Source organism: Ictidomys tridecemlineatus, chromosome 4, assembly GCF_052094955.1.
Source record: "Ictidomys tridecemlineatus isolate mIctTri1 chromosome 4, mIctTri1.hap1, whole genome shotgun sequence".
NCBI lineage: Eukaryota > Metazoa > Chordata > Mammalia > Rodentia > Sciuridae > Ictidomys > Ictidomys tridecemlineatus.
In genome coordinates this window covers 54,229,266-54,242,036 of record NC_135480.1, presented here as the reverse complement: position 1 = coordinate 54,242,036, position 12,771 = coordinate 54,229,266, and the positions used below count along the sequence as shown (strand labels likewise).

The window sequence follows — 12,771 nt, the reverse complement described above, 5'->3', positions numbered from 1 at the left end:
ACAACAATGTTTTGAGAAAATATGAGTACAACTTTAAAAGGACTCTCAGCACATTTTGTGAGCCAATTTGTGTTCTAACTTTAAATTTGATTTGATTTTATTAAAGGTAACTCACTATGAGCTACTGACCTACAATGTCATCTGAAAATTGAAATACACCATATGTTTACTGAAGAGCTCCAGACTGAATAATGACATGTTAATAGATACAGTTCAATGGAAGGCACTCATTTCCTTTTATAATTAAAACTATGTGATATTTTATTATGTCAAGTTGAATAAAATAGCAGGAATAACTAAGAAAATATTTTTCTGCCAAGCTGTCTCTTCAGAGCCCCCTTAATCTCCTGGTTCCTGAGACTATAGATGAGAGGGTTCAGCATGGGGATCACCACCATGTAGAACACAGACACCACCTTGTTCTGGTCAGTGGAGTAGCTGGACTTGGGCATCACATAAATGAAGGTAATGGTCCCATAGAACAGAGTGACTGCAGTGAGGTGGGAGGTGCAGGTGGAGAAGGCCTTGTGGCGCCCCTCAGCGGAGCGCATCCTCAGGATGGTGATGAGGATGTAGATGTAGGAGATGGCAATGACAAATGCTGTGACCACTATGATGGAGCCAGCAGAAAATGAAGGAACAACTGAGGGGACACTGACATCAGAACAGGAGAGCTTAACTAATGGAGCAAAATCACAGAAAAAATGGTTGACTCGATTTGGTCCACAGAAGAGCAAAGAAAAGAAAGAAATGACAAAGGAGGAAGCATTGAGGAAACCCCCTGTATAAGCCACTACAAATAGCTGGAGACAGACTTGTGTGGACATTTTGGTGGAGTAAAGCAGTGGGTTGCAGATTGCCACAAAGCGATCATAGGCCATGGCAGCCAGAAGGAAGCACTCCACTGTCCCAAAGAACACTGCTGAACCAAGCTGGGTGGCACACCCAAGGTAGGAGATGGCGTTCCTCTCCACCAGGAAGTTTACAAGCATATTGGGTGTGACAGAAGACGAATAGCCTATGTCAGCAGAAGCTAAATGGCTCAGAAAAAAGTACATGGGATGATGGAGCTGAGAAGAGACTCTGATGAGAATGATCGTGCTGAGATTGCCACAGATGGTCACCAGGTAGATGCACAGGATGATCACAAAGAGGAAGACTTGGAGGACTGGATCCTCAGTTAAGCCCAATAGAATGAACTCTGTCACTGCTGTGTGGTTCCCAGTGACCAGGGAATCCATGAGACAGTGGCTGCTGAAAAATGAACCTGTAAGGAAAACATGACAGGAAAGTATTTATAAACATGATGGTTTCATTTTCATTAATGTATATGGGAAGTAAATAAAGATGGTCAAACACCAATAGTTATTTATGTGCAATAAATTACTGACCCTATCAGTAATTTTAAGTTGCTTCTAGCAGAAATGTCCCAAAATTCCTTTATATAATCTTTTTTTTATATATTATATGGTTCCCAAAAATACACCTAAAGAAGATTTAAAGCCGAACAAAATACACAACAGATGAAAATGACAAAAGTGAATGCTGAATATATTAGAAAAAAAATACGTAGAGTTTGAAAGACTTTAATTCTAGCTAATATTTATTACATGCTTCCTAATTCTTAGCTGTATGCTAAGAATTATATATATTCATATTTCTTTATATATAGTTATTACATTATTTATATACTATTAATCACTTTTGTTATTTCTAGATTAATTAATAGAGTCTGAAGGATATTATGTAACTTGCACAAAGTTACATATCAAATCATCAAATCAGAATATGAACTCTAGTAAATATGATTGTCCATTGTTTTAGTAACTATGTAATGATATCATTTAATACTAGTGAGCATGTAGTCCATTATGGCTGGTAATGAATGAACAGGTATTTCTGTTAAGCCTCCTTGTAATTAAAGTGCAACAGGATTGCCTAGGTTACTAAATACTTCACAATATATATAAGTTAAATATGACCATTTTTTTTAAAAGAAGCAATGTTTGTTCTTGATAAGTGAGACATGAATTTCACATTAGGGTTATAAATGAGGTTGCTTATTATAAACTTTATAAATTTTTTTATATATTTGAAGCTGAAAATATTTTTTACTAAGTAGCTTAAAGTATCATAATCACTGTGAAATGGGCATGATTGAGAGTATATAAATATAATATTCTAGTAAATCAAATCACTTCCTAGTATAACTGAAATTTTGTAGCATAAAATAATATCACTGTCAACATACTATATATAGTTGAATAAAGTATAGATAAAAAACTAAAGAAGAATCAAGCTAGGGGCCCAGGTTGACCACCTTCTTCAAATTCTCTGATGGTAAATACACCAAGCTTTTTCTAAAGTTTGCCTTGAAACTAAAGCATCCAGATGCTAAACAAAGTATTTATGCAAAGATTTTTTTCTTTAAATTTTTAGATCATCAATGTAAATATTTAAAAATTCCAAAGCATCTGAACATTAGCATTCTGGTAAAGTGCCAAGTTTGCATAGTTCTAAAAGACTTATGTGTAAAGAACAAGAAGATAATGCTAAGTGAAGTTAGCCAATCCCCAAAAAACAAATGCCGAATATTTTCTTTGATATATGGAAGCTTATTCATAGTGGGATGGGTGGGGCATTAAAGGAATAGACAAACTCTAGATAGGGTAGAGGGGTGGGAGGGAAAGAGAGGGGGCATGGGGTAATTAATGATGGTTGAATGTGATGGTCATTATTATCCAAAGTACATGTATGAGGACATGAATTGGTGTGAGTATACTATGTATACAACCAGAGATATGAAAAATTGAGATATATATATATAAAATAAGAGTTGTAATGACTTCCACTGTTTATATATATATATATATATATATATATATATATATATATATATATATATATATATAAATTTGAAGAGGAATTGTTAGCTCAACATTTACTTATTTAGAATTGGCACCAATGTATTCTTCCTTGCTTGCTTAAAAACTGATTACTGTCAATATTTTCTTTAAATTCCTATTTTATAAGGAAAAAACCCAAAGCATTTGCATTATTTTTATTAATATTTGTTTGTTAACAATACTGAATTTTTTTCTTTGGTTATGGCTCATCAATTTTTAATATATATATTTTTGCAAATGGAAAAAAAAGAACAAGAATATTGGTAACTTGGGCTGTGACTGTTTCTTCCTTCCCCTGAAACCAATGGTGAAAACAGAGAAAATCAGCCAATATTGTCCACTAGCTCATTGCTTAATTATACCTGCTCTCTTTCCACACTACCTTTTGTGAGCACAGATAATTTTAGAGATTAAAGTTATCTCAAATGGTTAATAAAAATCAATGCATCCGATTCATTAACAAAAGTCAAAGTCTTACCTCTTGAAATAAGAACTCATTCATCTTTCAGCAATAGACCAAAAATATAGTGGTTATATAGTTGTCTTTTACTTTTGTTCTCCTCTGGGGATAAATCTCTGAAGACACTAGAGATTCAAATGTGAATTCAAAGGTATCATAGAGTATCATTATTTTCTGTAGTAGATATTGAGAAGTTCAATAAAAAAAAACAACAACCAATGCTTCAAGATTCTGTCAATTCTCAAGTGGTCAATTTGTTCATTTGTTTCTATATACCTGCATGATTTCATAATCTTTCTTTAATAATTACTAAAGAGTATAATATGTCTTATTCAAATTGTTTTATTCATAAACATTAGTCACAAGTGAACTGTGATATTATTTCTGATTAAGAACTACTCAGTGATAAACTTCGGATATAAAATGCCAACCTTATCTTTGATCATTCAATATGTGTTTATGGATAATAATTGTGTATTGATATCTGTAACACATGCCATTATGTACCTTGGGGAATAGGATTTGAAACTTCAAGGAAAGTTGAATTTTAAGTAATAAATATGTTAAGTCATATACATTCATTGCAGAGCATACGTAAGTAAATAACTGTCTTGAGAGTTATATAAATAAGTACACATTTTTAAAAAGATGTTTGGATGACTTCCAGATAAGAAAGAGTCTCAAAACACTGCTTCTTGAGTAGTGCCTTGTGGTGTAGCTGGTTCATAATGAAATGCAAGAATCTTCAACTTGAAGACTTAGTCTCACCCTCATTCTCCTACTAATTCTAATTTAAGAATCTCCCATTTCAATCTCTGAAAACTCTCATTTGAAGAGTGGGTTTACCACAACTTAGATAATAAGAACCAATACACACGTAGAGCTCACTTTATGCCAATAACTATATAAATATTTTACACTCATTTAATCCTCACAACAAATTGATGAAGTTGATACTTTTATTGTTCTCATTGTTTAAATGAGAGAATTGACACTGAAGAATTCAAACAATCTGTTCTAGACAGTTCCACCTCACTGTCAGATTCCTGCTTCCAGTACCATCCAGCAAAGTGTCTGCTTCCAGGCTCCACTCTTTCTCTCTTTCTCTGAAGCTTATGACCTTCTTGGAGGCCATCAGCCAACTATTGAGTCTCTGTGCAAGACTTTCCAGATGTGGAAGAAGCTAAGGTCCCTGAGCACAGCCCCAAGTATTGTAGGCTGGAATGCAATGCATACACATAACCTTAGCTTTCAGATGGACAATTCTAGAAGTCCATCTCTGAGTTTTTATTTTGTCACAGTTGAACCAAGTTGCAGTTGCTCCAGCTATGACTTGGATTATATAACCAGCAAAATGAACATCAGGAGAAGAATAGATCTCTTACTTGCAAGAATGGATAATCCAAAATGCTGAATATCTTATTAATGTAAAAATCTATTGTAGTCCTTTCCATTCCCTTAAGATACATAAAACTCAGGGTGGGGTTGTGGCTCAGAGGTAAAGTGCTTGCCCAGCATGTGTGAGGCACTGGGTTCGATTCTCAGCACCACATAAAAATAAAATAAAGGTATTGTGACCTCCTATAACTAAAAACAAATAAATACATATTTTAAAAATAAATAAAACTCACCAACTAAACAATTTATATTATTGCCTTGTGGTATATTTTTGGAGAAGTATGTCAGATATAACAATGATAACATAAAGGTAGCATGAAAAAAATAAAAATATAAAGTCTCAGAATCTTTGTTTCATAAAATTACTACACTATCAACTGTACATATGCTGCAAAAATTTCAAAACATAAATTATAATCTTGAGAAAAATCATTTTAAAAGTAATGCAAAGAAATATGACTAAAATACCAGAAGACAAATGAAAATGGAAGTAAAAATTTTAAATAATCCAAAAGAGGGCAGGAAATGGAAAGAGAAAAATTAAAAGTTTGATCAGGAATATTTATGAATACATATTAATCAATATCACTCTTAATGGTGAAATACTAAATATCTTATATCTTTGTTGGGGTAAAAGGTAATAAAGCCTACCCTTAACACACTTTTATTCAATATTATAGTGGAGGTGTCAGATATTGAATTAATTTAATTAACAGCAATGTAGAAAAAACACAAAGATTAAACAGAAAAAAGTAAAACTCTCCATTTGTACACAGTTGTTTTTGCAGGAAATTCTAAGAAATCTAAAATATATACTAAAACTAAGTCAGTAAGATAACACAATAAAACCATCAAAAATGTCCAAGCAATTTTATTTTTTTTATTATTTTTTTTTAGTGGTGCTGGGGATTGAACTCAAGGCCTTGTGCATGCGAGGCAAGCACTCTACCCACTGAGCTACATCCTCAGCCCCCCAAGCAATTTTATTTTTATGGGCCAATATCAAAACAGAAAATAATTATATTTATAATACAACAAAAACATAAATATTTAGGAATAAATTTACAAACATCTGTGAAAATCCTGCTCACTAATAATTTTAAAGAAAAATTAAAGAAGACCTAATTAAATAGAAAGAGATATACCACATTCATGGAATGGAAATCAATATCATTAAGTTGTCAATGTTTCAAAAATTGATCTATAAATTCAATGCAATGTGATTAATGTTCTAAAGGCACTTTTTGTATAAATTAGCAAGGTAATTCTGTATAGATTGCAAACCAAACAGAATAGTGAGAGCAAGTTTAGAAAACTGACAAGTTTACAGGATTCACATTGCATGACTTCAACACTTACCACAACCTAAATTAATCAAGACAATATGATATTGGTGAAATCATAGACATACAGATCACAAAAACAGAAAAGACAATCCAAGATACGTCCATGTTTATACCATGTTTATATCTGACCTTTGTTTTGGGACAAATGTAAAGACAATTCAGTGGAGAAAGAGTTTTTAGCATATATTACTTGGACAACTACATACCCATGTGGAAAAAATGAATAACTATTAACTCATACAAAACACAAAAATTGAATTAAGATATTGCATACATAAATATTAAAGACAAAATTAAAATATTTTTTCCATTAAATATATAAGAAAATATAATTTTAGAAATTGCAAAAATAAAAGAAATTAAAATGACATATTATATTTTGTTAAAATGTAAAATGTTGGCTCCTCAAACAAAAAAATGAAAAACTGAAAAGGAAAAGCAAACATTTGCAATATATATGTGACAATGAGCTTGTATATAGAATCCATAAAGAAATCTTAGAATTGAATAATAAGATAATAAAGAATCCATATTTTTTTAAATGGGGGAAATATTTCAACAGGTGCTTCATAATAGGGTATACACCTGACCAATAACAAATTAGAACTTCAGTAAGTTCTAAATAATTGTTACAGATATTTAATTTGATAAACTGCACCTATTAGCTTTGAGGTTTTGGAACACAGTGGAGCCCATCCAAAGTGCTCCTCCTAATAGACTTCTTTCTTAATGACCATAATTTCTTTTTTATTATTTCTTACATACATCACAATAGAGGAGTACATTACATTCATAATTTTTTGCATTGCAATTCTTAATACATGTTTATGCCACAATTTATCAAATCTCTGTTTGTATATAAGGTATGTTGACAGCAGATTCACATCTTCATACATGAATTTTGTACAGTGATGACCATAATTTCTGTTTTTGTTATTACATATTATGCAAGTAACAGCATCTTGGTTGATATGGCATTTGTGTTGAATAATTAATGATTGGCAAAATTTGAGATTAGTTAAGTTCCAAACATCTTTCCAGATGTAAGAAATATGACAACAAGAAAAATGCAGAATTCAGTCAAGAGATACTGTGCTCAATGGAATACCATTTGATCATGAAAAAGATGAAATCCCATCATTTGTGACAACGTACATGGTATTATGCAGGCTGTAAAAGGTGTTATGCAGGCAGATAATTGTGTTAAGTGAACTAAGCCAGGCACAGAAAGACAAGTACTATAGGATCTCGGTCATACACAGACTATAAAAAGTTGGTCCCATAGAAGTTAAGATATGAATAGTGGTTACAGGATGCAAGAGGGAAAGTGGAAGAGATTTATCAATGGATACTAAGTTATACTTAAATAGGAGTAAGAAATTCTGTCGTGATATTGCACTGTAGAGTGACCTTATATATAATAATAATATAATATGTATTCCAAAAAGCTAGAAAAATGATTTTGAAAGTTTTTACCATAAAGAAATGATGAATGTTGGAGGAGATGGATATCTCATCTGATTTCAACAATATATAATATACATATGTATCCAAAAGCCACATGGTACTCCACAAATATGAACAATTACTATGCTCTTATGTATTACTCAAAAAATAAATTTAAGAAGTTTTTAAGAATATTTTTAAAAGATAAAAAGTGTTGACTGGTTTGCCATAAGACGTAAAATTTTGAGAACAAATGTTGGAGATAAGACTTGATGATACATTGGGTTGAAGATAAGACAGATGGTAAATAATTTGAGAGACAAGATGATGAGAGAAGCAATTAAGAGCCATTTGCAAATGTCACTGTATAACTGCGGATTTGGATAAAAGTGAATATTCTTTGTAGGCAAAGTCTTCTACAGCAGAGTTGCTCCAAGAGAAAGCAGTAACAAGATTCATACTGAGTGTTCATTTTCTTCCTATCTACCTTCACTTGTTTCTCCTGGGAATAGTCTCATGACACCTCATTTTTATGTCCTGTGAATAGAGTATTAGAGAACTGAAGGACTTGGAAATTTTTCAGAATCATAAAATAAAGGTAGTAAGCAGAGAGTAAATATGTCTGCTGGAATCACTTTTATGACAAAATATCTTTATAACAATTCATTTTGAAGAATAAGAACAAACTTATAAAAAAATCTCATTATATGTTAGAGTTTTTAAAGCACATGTGTGGACATTACAATAGAGGATAGAGCCACAGACACAAGACTTCTGGTATCTAAAGCAGTCTCAGGAGAATAGTCTCTAGTGGCCCCAGGATTCTCATTAAAATCTGCATGGTTCCAAGTTCCACCCTAAGGAATGAAGAAGACTCTAACTTTACGTTAGAAGAGACTCCAATTTTAGAAGGGACTCAACACAGACATTCAAAGGGGAAAACTGCCTTAAAACTTATCCCTGAGTTATAACATATATGAAATCCAGAAGAGCCACAGAAGGCAACCCCTGAGTTGTGAGACTACACTCTTCCTACAGCTTAGTTACCTCCTAACTTCAAAAGACTGGGAGGTGACTCTCTTTCTTTGCAAGGTGGGAATAAAGGGTGTTTATTTTTTCACTTCTTATAATAGACATTATTCTATGTCTTTGAATAATATAAGGCCTATGAGTGTGATAGAAGGTATTGAAATATCTGTGGAAACAGGTAAGTTGTAAATTAAGGATAGTGCCAGTTCATTCTTGGTAAAGATGAAAATTGCATGGGGAAAAGACTGTAAGAACTGAAAACACAGAATAAGATGGCAAAATCCAGCTGTATAAAGATGGTAAGGTTTGGAGAAAACAAATAGAAAGTTTGACACAGTGTTATAGGCATCTTGTTCTCCAGTGGCTGCCAGGGTCACTGGAGTGATTAAAATAATGTCGTACTGACAAAGCTCCTATCACTGCTGTGCTTGAATAGTATGAGCAAAGCAGGATTCATCATCAGCATATACGACAAGGATCATAAAATCAAAGACTCTTTAACCAAAATCACTGATGAAGATTGTGTAACCTACACATACCCTGATATCTTTGAATCTTATCTCCATGAACTCATCAAGAGCTTGTGATAAGTATGAGTGATGCTGAAGTTTGAAGACTTTTTTTTTCAGCCTGTTTGTTTTTCACCACTCATTCAATTGAGCAAGAATGGGGAACATCAATCCATGCATTCACATTACTAAGTGATATGATTCTTCAAATCTGTTTGGAGATGTTTATAGCAGTACATTTCATGTTTATAGCAGTACAATTCACAATAGCCAAGTTAAAGAACCAACCTAGGTGTCCATCAACAGATGAATGGATAAAGAAAATGTGGTATATATAAACAACAGAATTGTAGTCATCCATAGAGAAGAATGAAATGATGGCATTTGCAGAAAAGGGGGTATAACTGCAGAATATCATTTATGCAAAATAAGAAAATTAATGTACTTATGCTATTTTATGTTTCTCTTCTACAGAAGCCAGAGAGAAAAAGGCAGGGTGGTAGGGGGAGGGATCTCATGAAAATAGAAGGGAGATCAGTAAAGTAGATAAAATTAGTAAAGACAGGAGGAACTGGAAATGAAATTGATTGAAGTATGTCATGAGCATGTATGAATATGTCACAATGAAACCCACTTTTGTGTATAATTATTGTACACCAATTTAAAATTGCCTAAGATAACCCAAGCAATAAAGAAACTATCAATTTCTCAGAAAACTGCTTATAAAAATAAATAAATAGCCAGGCACAGTGGCACATGCCTGTAATCCTAGCAGTTCAGGAGGCTGAGACAGGAGGATGACAAATTGAAAACCAGCTTCAGCAATGGCAAGGCGCTATGCAACTCAATGAGACCCTGTCTCTAAATAAAATACAATAGGGCTGAGGATGGGGCTCAGTGGCCGAGTGCACATATACATATATAAAGAAAGAAAAAAATTGCCTTAGGAAAGAAAGTCAATAGCAATGTTGACTATTAACATAACAGGTCAGTAAAGTCATCAGAAATAAAAAGTATCCATTTGGAGAACATCCAGCTATCTCTAGTATGTATCAAAAAGTACTTACAAATACACTTAAGTAATAATCATGGAAGCATTTGTGAAGAATATGGGATTCTATGTTGTTCCAACAGCCATTGCACAATTCTTAGTCAAATATCTACATTAACTGACTTTGACTGTATAATAAGGGATACAACATTTTAAAACTAGTCTTTGTCTTCCCTGCCTTATATAGATGTCAAGATATGAAAACAAACTTTTTTGATTTTTTTCCTTTCTCATCATAGTACAATAGGTTGGGAAACAAGAAGAAATGACAACACTGCAAGGGAGAGTTAGAGAGGCTTCCCAGGGCAAGTGTCATTTGAATGGTCTTTTCAGTACAGTTAGGTTTTCATCCAAGCCAAAAAAAAAAAAAAAAACAGAATGAATATTGCAAGTAAGACAAACAAGATGTGCAAAGTAGAAGAACGAGGAACTGACTTCCTGACTTTGGAAAACAACAGACTATTCTCACACAGGGGAGGCTGGCAGCAGGAAATGAAGATGGACAGGTGAGACCTTGAATCCATGCTACAGTGAGTCCACATGTGGAAACTTAAAATCAACTAGCCATGCAAGTAGTTCTCCAGACTCTCAACACTCTGCAGCAAGTATGCTCTGGAGGTGCACCTACTGCCCATGTCACCTTGGAAAATCAAGCACGTCTCCAGTTTCATCTCAAACAAGACCATCTTAATAGCATTTATATCTCTGGGTAGCTATGAGGATCTATGAGACAGCATAGCTAAAGCATGCATACTTATTAGAAGTTATTAGCATTTTATGGCATGTGAGCAAAGGGAACTTGAAAGGCATCTGTAATGAAGTGATAGAACATGATGATAGACTTGATATAGAACAGCTCCTACACAGGAGGCAAGAGGTGGTGCAAAAATCTAAATGAGTAAGATAGCAGAATAGAGGAGACCTTTTGAGCCTAGAAAAAGTGGACAATAAGAGAAACTGAGTTGTCCAATGAATTGAAGCAAGGACCTGGAAAACATGTAAAACTCTAATACAAAATACAACGAAGGAAGGAAAGGAAGCAGGCATTCATCTAAAGGATCAGGGTGTATTTGAAAAATAGAAGACATATTGTCCCACTTAAAAACAGGGCAGGTAGAGGCTGAGCCAGGAGATTTTTCTTGCTATCAGTTTGTGAAATGAACTGAAGCTCACGCTGGGGTATTTGAATTTCCTCCTATCAGCAGCATATAGCCAGGCACTGTTGTTGACAGAGCAAATATATCCTGTATTTAGGAATCCAGCATCTGGTCACATAAAAAGAACCTGTAGGAAAGAGACTTGTGACACACAGTGAAGGAGGTGCTCAATTCATCTTATAGGGAAGCTTCAAGGTAGTAGCAGAGGGATTTAAAAAACAGACATAAGAAGTCCAGACATCTGGAATTCTGGAAGTGACTTCATGGATGTAAAGATGAGAAAAAGTCAAAAACAGAGCTCATGATAGCTCTCTGATATCTACAAATAGCTCAAATAGGAAACTCAGGAAGAAGGATATGACTGGTTCTGCTTTGAAAATTTTGCACTGAAAATCTGGTGTTGGAGAGATTCCAGAAGAAATTTTAAGTATTTTTTCATAGAGACTGGAATTAGAGGGTAGTAAAAAAATAAGTGATAACCCAAACAATAAGAGTGGAAAAGATATTCCTGTGAAGGTGACTGGGAACCTTCAGAGGAAAGACTCTTTGTGGAATGGTCTCAAAGAGAAGCTGTGTGAGTCTTGGTTGAAGATTGCTTGAGTAGACCTGTGGCCCACCTTCAGGTCTTTATGGTAGCTGAGACTTGTGTCTAGAATGTTCCCTCCCCTAATCTTTATGTGTTGTTTACAGATTGTCATTCTCCTCTCATTTAAGTATACCGCATCCTAAGAGAGGGCTTCCCTGACTGCATAAACAACAATAGTGATACACTCGCATTTGACAGAGGTGCTACATGTCTGGTACCAATGTGTTTCCCATGCAATGAATCTAATGGCATATCATAGACATTAGTCAATAGACATTGAATGAATTCATGACATTTGATAGCCAATTAAACACTCCATACCTCACTTTCATCTTTTGTAAATCCAAATGATAATTCCCACTTCACAGACATGTGAGGATTATGTGAGGTAGAGTTGCCTAACCCCAGCATGTTTTCTGGCACATTACCAATATTGAATATTTGCTAGTTAACTACTGTTCTATTCTATAGCCAAAACCAAATAGAAAACATCAGCTCTTCAAATAACAATATAGTTTTGTCTTTTGTCTTCTTTTTCCTTAATCTTTGTCAATCCTATAATTTACAGTGTCTCTTTCTTCCTCTCTCTCTCCCCTCCCCCACACCTCCATTTTCCACCCCTGCTTTCTTATTATTTTTCTTTCCCTTCATCTTTGTGCCAGAAGTTAAAATCAAAATTCGTTGGAGATTCATCATATTGGTTTCCTGCCTGTGTCTCCCACATGAACTGATGTTTGATGAATAAATGAAATAGAAATGTGACTTGAAAAATTGATCTAAGGAATTTGAGTTCATTCCTTTCAGGTCTGGAATGCAAAGACCATTTACCAAGCATACTAGCTAAAAAATATCCTGGAGGTTCTGCCCAAAATTCAAAAGTTGA

The 12,771-nt window shown here is 33.9% G+C and overlaps 1 protein-coding gene across 1 annotated transcript; it reads right to left on the bottom strand.

The window, feature by feature from the left end:
* Positions 1-296: 296 nt before the first annotated feature.
* Positions 297-1,242, bottom strand: LOC144376789 (olfactory receptor 5P76-like). The gene has a single exon (XM_078045066.1). The coding sequence runs from the start codon at positions 1,239-1,241 to the stop codon at positions 297-299; it is 945 nt and encodes a 314-aa protein (XP_077901192.1). The 5' UTR covers position 1,242.
* Positions 1,243-12,771: the final 11,529 nt, after the last annotated feature.